The sequence below is a fragment of the Callithrix jacchus genome, chromosome 16 (assembly GCF_049354715.1).
Source record: "Callithrix jacchus isolate 240 chromosome 16, calJac240_pri, whole genome shotgun sequence".
Classification (NCBI taxonomy): domain Eukaryota; kingdom Metazoa; phylum Chordata; class Mammalia; order Primates; family Cebidae; genus Callithrix; species Callithrix jacchus.
The window spans coordinates 77,187,932-77,203,153 of record NC_133517.1 but is presented as its reverse complement, the minus strand read 5'-3'; the positions used below and the strand labels follow the sequence as shown (position 1 = coordinate 77,203,153).

The 15,222-nt window shown below is 37.7% G+C and overlaps 1 protein-coding gene across 10 annotated transcripts in view; it reads left to right on the top strand.

Annotated features, from left to right (window-relative positions):
• Nucleotides 1–15,222, top strand: part of COL14A1 (collagen type XIV alpha 1 chain) — a 389,701-nt gene that overhangs the window by 212,538 nt on the left and 161,941 nt on the right. For all 10 annotated transcript variants that reach the window (XM_035277299.3, XM_035277297.3, XM_054246787.2 and 7 more), the window contains 5 exons: nucleotides 1,278–1,407; nucleotides 5,171–5,310; nucleotides 12,260–12,386; nucleotides 13,808–13,947; nucleotides 14,398–14,530. In XM_035277299.3, the coding sequence (XP_035133190.3) occupies nucleotides 1,278–1,407; nucleotides 5,171–5,310; nucleotides 12,260–12,386; nucleotides 13,808–13,947; nucleotides 14,398–14,530 (670 nt within the window). The remainder of the gene's footprint in view (nucleotides 1–1,277; nucleotides 1,408–5,170; nucleotides 5,311–12,259; nucleotides 12,387–13,807; nucleotides 13,948–14,397; nucleotides 14,531–15,222) is intronic.

Genomic DNA, 15,222 nt, shown 5'->3' with positions numbered 1-15,222 from the left:
TTGAAGATATATACTTTTGGAAATGTATCACAGGGAAACATCTTGCAAGTATTTTTCAGTGCAGGCACTTGGTTGAAATAAAACATTGCAAACAACTAACATGCCTCTTAATAGAGGGATGGAAAGTAGTGGTATATTTATAGAAAAGAATACCGTAAAGGAATTCATGATGTCAACTTTGTCCTTGTGTATCGACATGGATAAATCTCAAAACATATTAACACAGAAAAAGATTGTGTTGATATGGTTCCATTATGTGTGTTGTTAATCATACAGGATCATATATTGTTAACAGATATATCTATACACACACAGAAGTACAAAAATGCAGCAGTAAGATACACGTCAACCTCAGGCTGTAGGTGGTGAACAGAAAGAACGAGAGAGACCTTTTGTTTTATCTGAATGTATTAGTTTTTAAAAATATAAAATCTGAAGTTAACATGACAAAAATTTGATATTTATCCATTTTGAGTAATGGGTACCTTGGTGTGTATTATATTATTTTCTGTATGTTTGTTACACATATTGAGATAGTCCAAAATTCAAAATTTTAACTTGATGATTAACACCGGCAGTCATGTGCCTGTAGATTTTTTATTTCTTCCAAAATGTAAAACTGTCCTATCACACTATTATTGTCACACAACTGAGAATGTTGGCTAGTTTGACTGAATCCAAGGGTCAGAAAGGTGTTCAAGAATCAAAACAGCAAATTGCCAAGTTGGGTGTCAAAGTGAGTTGATCTCTTCTGAATACTGAAAGTAACTTGCAATTCAACAGCATGAATTCCCTTGTTGAATGGGGCCACAAAACTGGCCCAGCTTCATTGAGTTCGAAGCAAAAACTGGGCATCTGGCCAGAGCACTGGTTAGAATTAGCCAAATAGTGAAAGATGCCCACTTGGCCTTGCCTCCAGCACACTGGCCTGGAGTTTACAGTCTCTAGAGAATGTTTCTGATTCAATCCCACCCACCCTTTCCTGGGGAGCGTATACTCAACATCGTTATTCTGGCTGTAGTTGCCGTTTGTCCAGATGTAAAGAGTTATCCTCACAGCTCACACGGTACTTTTCGACTTATATGGTTCCATAATATCTGTTCCTAATATAAAATGACATGGGACAATTTGAAAATTATGACTGAAGCCTGTTTGATGAAGGGGTTGTGAGGAGACTAAAGTCTTATCCCATGAAGTCTCACCTTTGTTCAGTGCCATGCTGATCAGCATTAATAATATGCATTGGCAAATGATCTAACAACATGTGTTCTTTTCAGATGAAAATTGGAGAGACCCACACGGATATTGAATTGAGTGGGTTGTTGCCCAATACAGAATACACAGTCACAGTTTATGCCATGTTTGGGGAAGAGGCCAGCGATCCTGTTACGGGACAAGAAACAACATGTGAGCAGCACAGCCATTCAGATGAGATGTTGTAGTAAAAGCCCACATGACTGTTGGGATTCTGAATTGAAACTACTAGTTTAGGTTGAAACCTCTTAAAAGCTAATTGTAATTTTAAAATCTCATATTCTATTTAGGACAAGGAAATGTGTTTCTTATATCTTGTATTATTATGAATGATATGGATGCTAGAACTGAAGATTAGCATCCTCCAGAAAACTCCACCTATGTCTTTCTTTGTCTAAATTCAAATGTGGGTCAGAATATAGAGGGAAGAGTGTAGACTTTGCAAGATAGCAGCTGAGATGGGAATCTCAGCTGAACTCATATTTTAGCTAGGTGGCAATGAGTGAGTGATGTAACTTTTTTTGATTATATAAATGAAGGAAAAATAATCTTACAGCATACGGTTGATTTAAGATTAAATACAGTAGTATATGTGAAAACAGGACATCGTTACTGAAGATCTGTTTGTTTTCCACTCATTTTAAAATTAACAAACCTTTTTTCCTAAAAATCTTTGCTGTCTTTATCTGAGGCTATTACTATTGTAATTTGTTTTTAATTGAGTAAAAATTTTATTGGTAAGGCTAATTTTGGCTAAATATAGGGAATTCCTAATACTTTTTGGGAAATGTATTTATTTTAAAAATATGAGATAAATGAAATATTACTATGGCATACTAATAATACCACATACCATTAAATTATGGCTCTATTTATGATCTTTTGAAACATAAGAAAGTACAGGGAGACGTGGGGTCTTGCTTATGACTTTTCTCCTAGACTTGGAGGGAGATGAATAGCACAATTTCTACAATACCTTTCTCTTTAAGATTCTATTTGGGAAAACATAATGGAAGTTTCACGGTAAAGAAGTTTGTACATATCCATTCTTTGTTAGGCAAGGCTATGTTGCTCTCGCTCTTCAGAGAAAGACCAATGTAATTAAAACAATAAAGAAACAAACAAAAACTCTGGGAGAGCCCAAGAAAGAGAAGGAAAAGAAACGAATCATGCTAGAAAGCGTCTACCACATAAGTAAATTCTTGGACTCTTAACCATTTGAAAGAGAAGCTTTCCCCAACAGCCCATCTCTGTTTCACTCAGAGTGTACACTTCTTTATACTGATTAAAAATATGTACAACTCCATCCCATGATGAGCAAAAAGGTCCTAAAAAATGATATCCTAGATACTTGTTCTTGAGACTGGCATTTTTATCTACTAAGTAAATTAGACGTTATTCTATTAAAGGAATACTTACTAATTTGGTAATCATATTACCAAATGTAATGGAATTCCAGAAAAATTTAGAGCCACATGTGCACACTACTTAGTTATATTGCTTTTTTTATCTTTTCTACACTTTCTCTCTAGCACTTTAATTATTAAGAGAGTCACTAACTCCTACAAGATCTTTATTGTCAAAGAATCAGTATGTATTGAATTAATGAAAGATCTGGGCTTTGAGGTTAGGAAACATGCTTCATGACTGTGGCTGATGATTGTCATGATTTGTCTTCAAGTTTTTTGCTTTGCTGGCTCTATCAGCACTGAAACGGGGTGAGAGAGTGTGATCAAGAGAAAGAAAGAGAGAGGAGAAATTAGCATCTTGGTTAATATCATGGGCTTTGGAATCAGTTAATCAATCGTCCAGGTTAAACTCTAATGCTCTTCAAGTTCCTACTAACTGGGACCTCGGCCAAGTTACTTCAATTTTGTGATCAATTATAAGGGGATAATTGAAACTCTATCCTTGCATTCTAATATAAGAATTTAATAAGGTAACATATGTTCTGTGTCAGACTTATAGAAAACGCTCAATAAATGTTAACTATTTTTACTATAAACCTGTATAAGGCTCATGAAATTGTCAAAAGTTATGGACAATTGTTAATTTGTTGAATTAGAAGGGGGTCCTTGAAGAGGTTCAAAAAGCTATATTGACTGTTAGGAATCTGCAGAAATACCAATACCTCTTTAACTTTAAAGCAATAGTAAGATGTTTATTGTTATTTGTCTCACAAAGCCACTGTAGATTTATTCAGGTCAAATAATTATCCACTGATTCAATGAATGTCTATTGAGTACTTGCTATATTTGGGGTAGATCTGGGAACAAAATGTAACCAAATTGTCTAACCCCCTGAGATTCCAATATACTGAGGGAGAGAGACAGCAAATCAGAAATATACAGTGAAAAAAAATTAGAGCAGAAGAAGGAGACAGGTAGTATGGGGTGGAGGAGCTGTTTTACATAAGATGATCATAGAAAGCTTCACCAAGAAGGCGTATGGTCAGAAACCTGAAAGAGGCAAAGAAACCAGCTATGTGAATATCTGGGGGAAGAGCCTTGGAGGCAAGTGCAGTGACCTATGTATGAGGATGCATGGCAGGTTCTAGTCACAACCAGTGGCATGGAAAAGGCATGGAGTGGTAGGAGATGGGAACAGTGAAATGGCAGCAGGCCAGTCATGTAGGGCCATAAAGACCATTCTAGGCTGGCTGCAGTGGCTCACACCTGTAATGCCAGCACTTTGGGAGGCTGAGGCAGGCAGATCACCTGAGGTTCGGAGTTTAAGACCAACCTGACCAACAAGGTAAAACCCTGTCTATCAAAAATACAAAAACTAGCAAGGTGTGGTGATGCATGCCTGTAATCCCAGCTACCCAGGGGCTGAGGCACGAAGATCACTTAAACCTGGGAAGAGGAGGTTGCAATAAGCTGAGATCTTGTCACTGTACTCTAACCTGGATGACAGAGCAAGACTCTGTCTCAAAAAAAAAAAAAAAAAAAGATGAAAAGAAAAAAGACTGTTCTAAGAACTGTGGGTTTATGCTGAGGGAGTTGGGAGCCATTTAGAAGGTTTTGTGCAGAGGAGTGAAATTACCTGGCTGACATTTTAAAAGAAGCACTCTGGCTGCTTGCTCAAGAATAATTATATTAATTGTAGGAGGAAGATGGAAGTTGGGAGATTGGCTGGGAGACCATGGCAAAAATCCAAGCCTAGAGAGGATAGTGGCTTCCACCAAGATGGTAGCGGTGGAGGTGAAGAGAAGGAGTCAGCTCTGGATATGTATGGAAGGGATCATACCTGGATGATGGGTTAGAAGTGGGTTGTGAGAAAAAGAGCAATCCAGGATGGCTCCAGGGTTCTTGACCTGGTCAGTGGGAACAACAGAATTTACATTTTCTCAGAGGGGAAGATTGAGGGAGGAGGGAATAGGGAAAGGTATCAAGAGTCAGTGATTCCATTTGGACTGGTTAAGTTGGAGTTGCCTACTAGATACTAACGTGGAAATGGCAGATGAGAATATCATTTAACGTGTGGAAAATTGTGGAGCTGAGAAGTAGAGTGACTTTGCCAGAGTCACATGGTAATTGAGTGGACTAGCTAAAATTTTATTTCAAGTTAATTTTTTAAAATCCATTAGATTTCTTACTTACATCAGGATAGGGTGATAAGCACAGAAAATTTACCTAAATCTTATTTATCTCTAACCATATATAACTTATTACTGCTATTTATTCTCTACAAAGAAAACTTTTTCCTTTGCTAATTAGAGAACATTATTGATTTTTATGAGACAATACACTGGTTATTTCAGTGTTATTACAAGTTGTTATCTGGATGACACTTTTCATATGTAAATAGTTTAGACGTCAAAGATGCAGTTTCTTTGATTTCTGGAAGTCAAAGATCCTTTTAACATGTATGTTATTTGACATTTTAATTATTTTCTATTCCATTTACTGTCAAGTGGCTTTAAGTCCACCAAGAAACCTGAGAATCTCCAATGTTGGCTCTAACAGTGCTCGAATAACCTGGGACCCCACATCAAGACAGATCAATGGTTATCGAATTGTATATAACAATGCAGATGGGACTGAAATCAATGAGGTAAGTTCTAGAATATAACATATCTTTTAGGTGGTGGGGTGCTAGTTATTTATGGCTACATAACCAATCATCTCAAAGCCTAGTGGCTTAAAATAGTAGTCATTATTTATTGTCTCTCATAGTTCCTGTAGGTCAGGAATTGGGGTGTGGATTGCAGTTATCCTGGAGGAGGGGTGCTCCCCAGTGAGGTTAGAGCCAGATAGTGACTGGAGCTGGAGCTGTCTCAATGGCTTCTTTACTCATGTGTCTGGTACCTGGTCTGGGGAGAATGGAATAGCCAGGAGCTGGAGCAGGTCTCCATATCGCTAATTAGCCTCTTCATATGATGCCTTCAGCCTGCAGCTTCAGGGGAGTTGGCTCAGGAGTCCCATAACACATGTCCAAAGAGAGAGAGAGAGCGCTAAGTAGAAGCTGTATCACCATTGATGACCCAGACTCTGAATTCACTTTATATCACCTCTATCACATTCCACTGGTATGAGATGTCACCAGCTTTGCCCAGATTTATAGGTGGGGAGAAACACAGATCCCACCTGTGGTGGGAGACATGTCAGTCACAGGATTGGAGAAGCATACAGAGAAGAAGATATGCAGTGATGTGGCCGTCCCTGGAAAATGCAGTCTGCCACAAGGAATGCGGGTGGGGAGGATGTATGTTCATGGAAGCATTGAACTAGAAACAAAGTCACCGTTGTCTAGTTCATCCTTCTGCTTTTAAGTAAACTGGCATCTGGAAGGTTCTAGTTAGATAAGCCTAAATTTAACAAATAAATAATTCAAATTTTGTCTGAGAAGTACTTTCAAACAATGGTACTTGTTAAAACCCATGAAGATACAGTTTATTGGATGCCATGTCTAATACTTTCAGAAAAAGCTTTTCCTTGGAAATGTGTTTTAGCAAAATAGTGAGGTTATTTTTATTTTATTTTCCCTAATCTTGGTCCAGTAAGTGAAGACAAAGAGGGAAATATATTAGATTGAATCATTTCTATTTTCTGACCAAATAAAGCAAGTGTTTTTACATACAGAGACAAACTGTTTTCTAAAATTAAAGCCAAGCAATATTTTACAGAATGCTTCCTGTAACAGACAGGCAGTAAGTACAAATTTGCTAACATATAGAAATAATGTTCAACATCCTCCATTAAGCCTTTGTAAATCTTGAGAGTAAATAATTCTGAAGAATCAATGGATGAGTTGCTTTGTTTTTGAAGATAGCAGCCTGGAGCGGTAAAAAGATTGAAATAAAAAGCACTAAGCTATAGCTGTCTCTTTGTCACCAGTAATACACAAACTACCTTCCCAAGGGTTGTAAATTCAACTGTGTAGGAGGATGAGGCAGATAATATCAATGAGTGAAGCATGCCATGAAATCTGTAGAAGCAGACACACCTGCAAAGAAATACTCCCATGTGTTTTTCTTGAGGCTAACTTAGAATAAATATTCTTTCATATGCAGTCTCATTCTGTTACCCAGGCTGGAGTGCAGTGGCACAATCTCGGCTCACAGCAACCTCTGCTTCCTGGATTCAAGTGATTTTCCTGCCTCAGCCTCCTGAGTAGCTGGGACTACAGGCGTGCTTCACGGTGCCCAGATAATTTTTATATTTTTAGTAGAGATGTGTTTTCAGTATGTTGCCCAGGCTGGTCTTGAACTCCTGACCTCAGGTGATTCACCCACCTCAGCCTCCCAAAGTGCTGGGATTACAGATGTGAACCACTGCTCCCAGACTAAGGGAGCAGTGGTTCCTTAGGCTATATTTTGTCTTCCTGTTTTGGGGACATGAATGCAGAAGTAATTCTCTCCTGAAAGAAAGATAACAAGCAAGACCAATGATTAGTGATAATGGACAATGAGTTTCGATTATAGGGTTACTAGGGACGGCTGTGATGGGAAGTGTGTGCATCCAAGATACAGCCAATCTTAGTTTCTAGTGATTGCTGCTGGATTGAAATCCAGGCAGGGTCTGCCAGATCTTAAGATTCTTGGAGAGACACCAGTGATTTCTATTTTTAGGTAAAACATACCAATTTAAAACGGTTGACTCACTGAATGATCAAAATAACATGACCGTATTCACCAATAAATATTTGTTCATTGTAGAGCATCCCCCTTTGGTAATAATTTTTAATAAAACAAAAACAAACTTTCTTATATATCAGTTATATTTATAAATATATAATAAAAATTATAGCTGTTGTCTTAGTCCATTTGGTTTCTGTAACAAAATACCTTTCCTGGGGAAGTTTTGTTTATTTATTTATTTAGAGACAGGGTCTTCTCTGTCACCTAGGTTGAATGCAGTGGTGTGATCATGACTCACTGCATCCTCAACTTCACATGCTCAGGCAATCCCACCTCAGCCTCCCAAGTAGCTGGGACAACAGATGCCTACCACTGTGCCTAGCTAACTTGTACAGATGAGGTTTTGCCAAGTTTTCCAGGCTGGTTTCAAATCCTGGCTCAAGTGATTCATCTGCCTTGGCCTCCCAAAGTGCTGGAGTTACAGGAGTGAGGCTCTGTGCCAGCTTGTGAAACTCAACAACAGAAATTTATTGTTCACAGTTCTGGAAGCTGAGAAGTCTAAGATCAAGGCATCTGCACCTGAATTTGCAGGTGTATTTCTCATAGTTGGAGCTTTCTACCTATGTCCTCACTTGGTGGAAGGGGCAGACAAGCTCCCATGGGCCTATCCAATAGTGGCATTCATCCCTCATGACCTAATCATCTCTCAAAGACCCCGTCTCTTAATACTACTACATTGGGAATCGAGCACCAACATATGAATCTGTAGGGGGACACAACCTTTCAGACCATAGCAGCTGCTGTAGCTTCTTCTATTATTTTCAATTATTTGTCTTTGCAAAGTGTAGCCCCAGACCAACAGATCTGTTGAGAATGTATGTTTGGGTTTTTTTGGTTGTGTTTTTCAATCCAGGGGAAGCTGCTAGAATTAGCTATTTCTGGAAAATTAAAAAGCTATGTTTGGTAAAACTGAACTTAAAATATGAGAAAATGAACTATGAATGAAGATTTCAGAAAATTTTGTGAGTCAAATGCATAAGCATAAGCCATGCATGGATTTTGTAACACCTGTTTTGACTGTGTGTGTGTGTGAGTGTGAATGTGAGTGAGCGTGTGTGTGTGTGTGTGTGTGTGTGTTTTCTCATTTCTTAATTCATAGCCATTCTATAGATACTTGAGCTTGCTGGATAAGTATCTTTCATTAAAGTGAAGTATTACTTTACCTAATTTTAAAATATATAATTTTAAGGATGAATATTTCTATTAGATTTTGCTTTAATTTCTATGAATTTAAGCTTCTATTTATAGACAATGTAACAATTGGATTTTTAAGAAATCCTCAAAAAACATTCTGGAATGAACTGTAAAATGCCTCAATTAAAATCTATTTAGTACCTAACATGCAATTGATTATAAATGCTTTTGCTTTACACTCAGTATTTTTCTGCTTTACTTCCTCTCATCTTCCTTCTCTCACTTCCTCTTATTCCCTCTGTTTCTTTTCTACATTACCCCTCTCCTCAACTTTTTGGAGACCCAGGAAGAAAAATGAAACAAGTATTTCAACAAATGTCTATGTTGATGTTGATGATGATGTTGACACTATGATAATGATGGTGATGATGGTGATGATGATGGGGATGGTGATGATGATGATGGTGGTGGTGATGGTGGTGATGGTGATGATGGTGATGATGGTGGTGATGGTGATGATGGTGATGATGGTGGTGATGGTGGTGATGATGATGGTGGTGATGGTGATGATGGTGATGGTGATGATAATTATGGTGATTATGATGTTGATGATGATGACGATGATCATAATGATGGTGATGATGATAATGGTGGCTAACATTTGTTGAGTGCTTCCCATGAGCCAGGCACTGTTTGATTCTGTAAGGATTTGGTTCTGTAAGGATTACACGAGGTACACTGCTCTAAAGAGAGTACCTTGTGTAATCCTTACAGAACCAAATACTGACAAAGCATGACTTGTCAAACTAAGGACAGCAGTCACCTCAGGTAGCATTTACTGTGAAAAGATTTTGGAAGTACAAAAACATGATAGAGAATTAAGTGCTACCATTTGAGTTTTATAAATACAAAGACCACAGTTTTTGGATTTTGAGAGGCCAGTTCCTAACAGCAGTGACTCAGCAATAGATCCTGGAGTTGAGCCCAAATCCCTTGTTCTTCACCAGGGCCTTTTTCTACATCCCTTCCAAAATTAGGCTGAAGTTAAACTTTTAGCTAGTCTGGTTGAGAATAATTCTCAGAAATAGTTGCATAACAATGAGATCATGGTTATTCATTATTGTTTCCTCAAAGTTTTCTTTTACTTCTTAAAACAGCACCAGAAAAATCAGTTCTGGGACTAATTGTTTAAAACGTAATATTTTAACTAATATAAATAAATGATGCCTAAAGGTCTTCATTTGATGAAATAAAATAATCAATGCTAAAATTATGTAAAATACAGACATCAAATACAGCATCAAATATTTAATAAACAACATCCTTTTTTAACAGATACACACACACACATACACATGCACACACACACGCCCATTTCTCTTTTTAATCCTTTTTCCCATTTGGTGTACCTGAGAATTTAGTACCTAGATTTTAATTGCTTTTGTGTATGTTTGACATCTTGTTTGTCACAGATTTGAAACTTAGAAACAAGGTCAAGACCTAACTAGACATTCTAGTTAACAGTTTTATGGGTCAGGGCAAGTTAGGTAAGCTGTTTAGGCCTCAGATTTTCCTTCAGATAATAGTTGTAAAAGCACCAAGGATTTGGTGGGTGAAGGTGAGTGGGAGAGACTGTAAGTAAGACAGTGTTTATCGAGCCCCTGACTCTGTAAGTGCTCAATAAATCTCAGCCATGACCATTCAAAACAACAGAAAGCAATATGTAACTAGCAGTTAGGAAAATATGTTTGAACTCACCTTTTTAACATGGATTTGTATTTTCTCTGAGCTTAAATAATGAATCCATATTTAAATAGTGTTAAAGAGCATAGGATTTAGAGCCTGAAATGCCTGTGTTTAAGTCTCGTGTACTAACTGTTTTCTTCTTGGGCAAGTTCCTTAATTTTTGGAATTTCATTTTTTCCATTTTCAAATTGGGAGTAATAATTAGCTCCCCTACAGGATTGTGATAAGGATTAAATAAGTGAATGTGTATAAAGCATGCAGACAATTCGCAGGCTGCAGTAAACAGTAAGTGCTAAAAATGACCTATAATGTTATCAATCCCTGATGCAGAAGAAGATAACCCATATATTCAGTTGACTGTTGCTGTGGAACCAACACTCCAGCTTAAAATACAGCCCAGGAATATGCAGCAGAACTCAGCAGGGACAGCTGGGCTCTGCCATGTGGTATCAGTGGAGGTGATTCATGCATTCATCTGGGAGTATGGCTGGACCAGAACTTCTAGGATGACTTCACGCCCATGTGTGGCACCTCAACTAGAGTGTCCAAGAAGGCTGGGATTCACTGGCCCTCTCCACAAGAGTGGCTCAGTACAGTACAATGAAATAGTAGAATGATAGCTCTTTTTTTTTTTTCAGGGTTAGCACTCTTTTTTGACCTACAGTTGATTCTTTAGAGATGTGTATGGCTTCTGGACTGGCCCTATAGTCTAGAGGAGACCTTTCTCACCTCTTTTAAGAAGTAGTTTTTTGGTACCTTCATCTTTTTTTTGAGACGGAGTCTTGCTTTGTCCCCAGCCTAGAATATAGTGGTGCTATCTCGGCCCACTACAACCTCTGCCTCCTGTTCAGGAGGTTTCCCTGCCTCAGCCTTCTGAGTAGATGGGACTACAGGCATGCACCACTATGCCCAGCTAATTTTTTCTATTTTAGTAGAGATGGAGTTTCACCATGTTGGCCAGGATGGTCTCAGTCTCCTGAACTTGTGATCTGCCCACCTCGACCTACCAAAGTGTTAGGATTACAGGTGTGAGCCACCACGCTCAGCCCCCTTCATTTTAATTTACTTATTCTAGTCACTAAAAAAAAAATACAATTCATCATACAGTGGTGAAGAAACTGAACAAGATCTTGCCCTCAAGGAGCTTATACTCTATGCAGGAGACAGACAATAAATATGTAGGTAAATCAAGTAATGTCAGGTTGCCATTGGTGCCAAGGAGGAAACAACAAGGCAACTTGTCAGAGAATAAGCCTACTTATAGGTGGAAAGAGAAACCTCCTCTCAGGAGATGATATTTAAGCATAATCGTGATAAAGAAAGAAGGCTTAATTTTGACAAGAGCTGGGGAATAGGGTCACCGACAGTGTGAACTGCATGTGCTAAGGCCTTGAGGTGGGAAAAGCAAGGGCCTTAAAGGAGGCCAGTGTGGCTGGAGCCCAGGAGGCCACCAGAATATGGCAGAAAGAAAAGGTGGTACCCCAGATTATGATGGCCAAGAGACATATTTTCACCAAATATGTCTTTCTGTGGAAGATAGAGGAATGTTTCAAATATTTACCACTTTCTTTAGTATTAATGTTCCCTGATTCTTTTCCACCATCGTTGCTTACCTGTACAACTCTTACAGGAGTTATCATGTATTACTTACCTATGAGGACAGAAGAGCCCAGGCAGTGAAGCAAAAAACTGGCTGCTACTAGCAGATCTAGCTGGAAATATTATCTGTATTTATATCAGCCTCTTAAATTGTCTGCACTTCGTATCTGGAATGAATGAAAAGAATATTGTTGCAAAGTTGTCCTGAGAATTAACTGACCAGAAACGTGTATATATAAACTGGCTGTGTTTATAATTCAGTAATTCATTTTACAGTATTTATAGCTTTGTTGTCAGCCAAGCGACCTGCAGACGATAATGACATGAATCCTGGACCTAGAGAGCATTATATAGAGCCATTATGATGACGCCTTTCTTTGACAGGTTGAAGTTGATCCTATTACAACATTCCCTCTGAAAGGCTTGACACCCCTCACTGAGTATACTGTTGCTATTTTCTCCATCTATGATGAAGGACAGTCAGAGCCTCTGACTGGAGTTTTTACCACAGGTAAGCAGCCTCATTACGTTTTGAAGGGTTTCGAGAGTAGCTATTAATATATAGAAACCAGAACCCAAAGCACCTTCTTTAGTTGTGATTTTGAAGAGATTGCATTTTAATTTTTATTTCTTTTATGTGTTATCATTAACAAATGAACAATCAGATGACGAATACATGTACTGGCTTATTTTTTATCAAATCAAGGAAGAGAGACTTTAGACTATCTAAACTTAAAAGGTCTCAGTTTTTTAAAAATATGTTTTCTTCTTCCTAATTTTACACTTTCTACTTTCATTCCTTAGTGTAAAACTTCTACATCCTTCTTCCATTTAAATGATTATGTGTGTTAAGTGGAATTTCCAAAGTTGCTGATATCCAACAGTTTTTGACCTACAAAACAGAGAGTTTCATACGATTTAGCTTAATACATCAGTCTGTAGCCAATGATGATTTTCTGGACCCTGAAATTTTCATATACCAATAAATAATATTTTAAACGCTAAAATTAAATATAAGACATGAATATATTATTTTTATTTTCTGTATGTAACCTATAGCCATTTTTTGTCTCTTGGTTGCAACAATTCTAATGTTTGTTTTCTGAATTTACCATGGATTGCACTTGGAAACAAATGTAGTCTTTACTGAGGAGATGAGAAGATAATTAGGAGAGAGACGAGAAAGAAACTGAATTGAGAAATAATGTTCATGGAAAAATTCAGTAATTTAACAAAATCTCCAGAAGGCTAATTCTAGTTGGGATTCTCATGGTGTCTCATCAAAAGATTGTTTGTTTTTTGTTTTAGAAAAAGCCTGACTTCAAAGAATAAAAATCAATTCTTTGACAATCTATTTTGGATGCAGTTGGGTGTTATACTTTCTCTTGTATATCCCAGAAGTGTGTAAGCTCTGAAACAGTGGAAGGCCTGATCAACTGGATTTCATTTCTGATGACCACCATATGTATAAGTTAAAAGATTGAAGGTTCTTTTCCAGGATTAATACCAGGGAGCAATTTAGCCACTAAAGTAAATAGAATTAAAAGAGAAGATTTCTTAGGCCCCTAGGGCACTGTTTTATTAATTTCCTCAAGATACTTGGAAAATATTATTATTTTTTTAAATGAATATGGCACTCCTGCTTTTTATAGTTAATGAAAACAGCCAAGTAGAAAAGCTGAGTTTTGGAAATTACTGGAAAAGTTTTAAGATCTGTTATTTTCATGGTTTCCCTAATTTATAATATTGGTGAATGCTGGAAACAGAAATGGAAGGCTAGCCTAGACTGATGGGCCCTGATTTCCCTTTTTCCCTGTGTTTTCCTGAAGCAAAAGATTCCTCAAAGAGTCTTCTACACCCCTGGGAGATACTTGGGTTTTGGCTTTCTTGACTTCTCATTTCCCTAACAAAATCTCCTTCCTTGGTTTACAGAGGAAGTTCCAGCCCAGCAATACTTAGAAATTGATGAGGTGACGACAGACAGTTTTAGGGTGACCTGGCATCCTCTCTCAGCTGATGAAGGGCTACACAAATTGATGTGGATTCCAGTCTATGGGGGGAAAACTGAGGAGGTGAGTTGTCTGAAACAGACTGAAAATTAATCCGGAGCATTAGTAAATACCTACTGCTGCTGGAGTTGGTCTTCACTTTAAAATATATTAAGAATCCCAGAAGTAATTATTATTTTACATGGCTTAGAGTTTTAGAAATATCAAATCATATGATTTTCCTAATATTATCATGTATTGTTGCCAGAGCTTTAGTTATATACTTTATATATTTTCAGATTCCTTGACTTTAATAAATGATATTTAATACAACTTTAAAATGTCACTTTTACAATATTAGTAATTTATTTGCTGAGGGGATTGAAAGAAATAAAGTCTCTGGCTCAATCTTAAAATGGACTTCAGTAGCCTTGGAGTTCTTTTTGATTGGTTGTTTCTTGCTTATGCTCAGAATAACATTTTTCTTTTCTTTTTCAAATAAGGATAGTTACTAAGCACCAAAATACATTTCAGGTTGCCTTAAAAGAAGAGCAGGATTCATATGTTATTGAAGGCCTGGAGCCCGGTACGGAGTATGAAGTTTCATTATTGGCCGTACTTGATGATGGAAGTGAGAGTGAGGTGGTGACTGCTGTCGGGACCACACGTAAGTCTTGGTCTGGCCACAATGCATGTCACCTGCTCTCACAATCCCTCTTTACTCCATCCATTTCCCTCCCCATCTGCTTCCTTGGCTATGGAAGCTTCAATTTCTCTTTGTCCCCCAGAATTCTTCATATATCCTCACCTTCAGTGAAACCAGTATATAAAGCATCTTAGTTTCCTAGACTATGATCACCATGAAAGCAGGGACCATATGTGTTTTGCTCACCATTATATTCCCCAGGACTTAGCGCAGTATTTGGTATATGTTAACTGTAGAAAAAATACCCATCGAATGTATGGATGAATGGATAGATGAATGGATGTATGCATGGATAGGTAAAATAATTTACAAACGAATAGATTGTCAAACAAATAAACCTGGGGCCAACATGTTAAAGAGTTTCTGGAATTTTCCAAGTTTATATTGGTTCCAAGAATCTTGTACAAAATTTACTTGCTGATTCATTCATCTCTTCCATTTTTGAAATATGAGGTATTGACCACATATTAAATTGTCTTAGATTGGGTTCGCTGGAACCAGATTCTAGACAGAAAATTGCAGCCAGAAAGTTTATTGGAGAGTGCAGCTGGGAGAAGCTTATGTAAAAAACTGAGGACAGCAGGACGGGGCATGGGAAGAAGTTGAAACTGAACCCTCAGCTAGTCTTACTATAATGAAGGTCCATTGGTAGG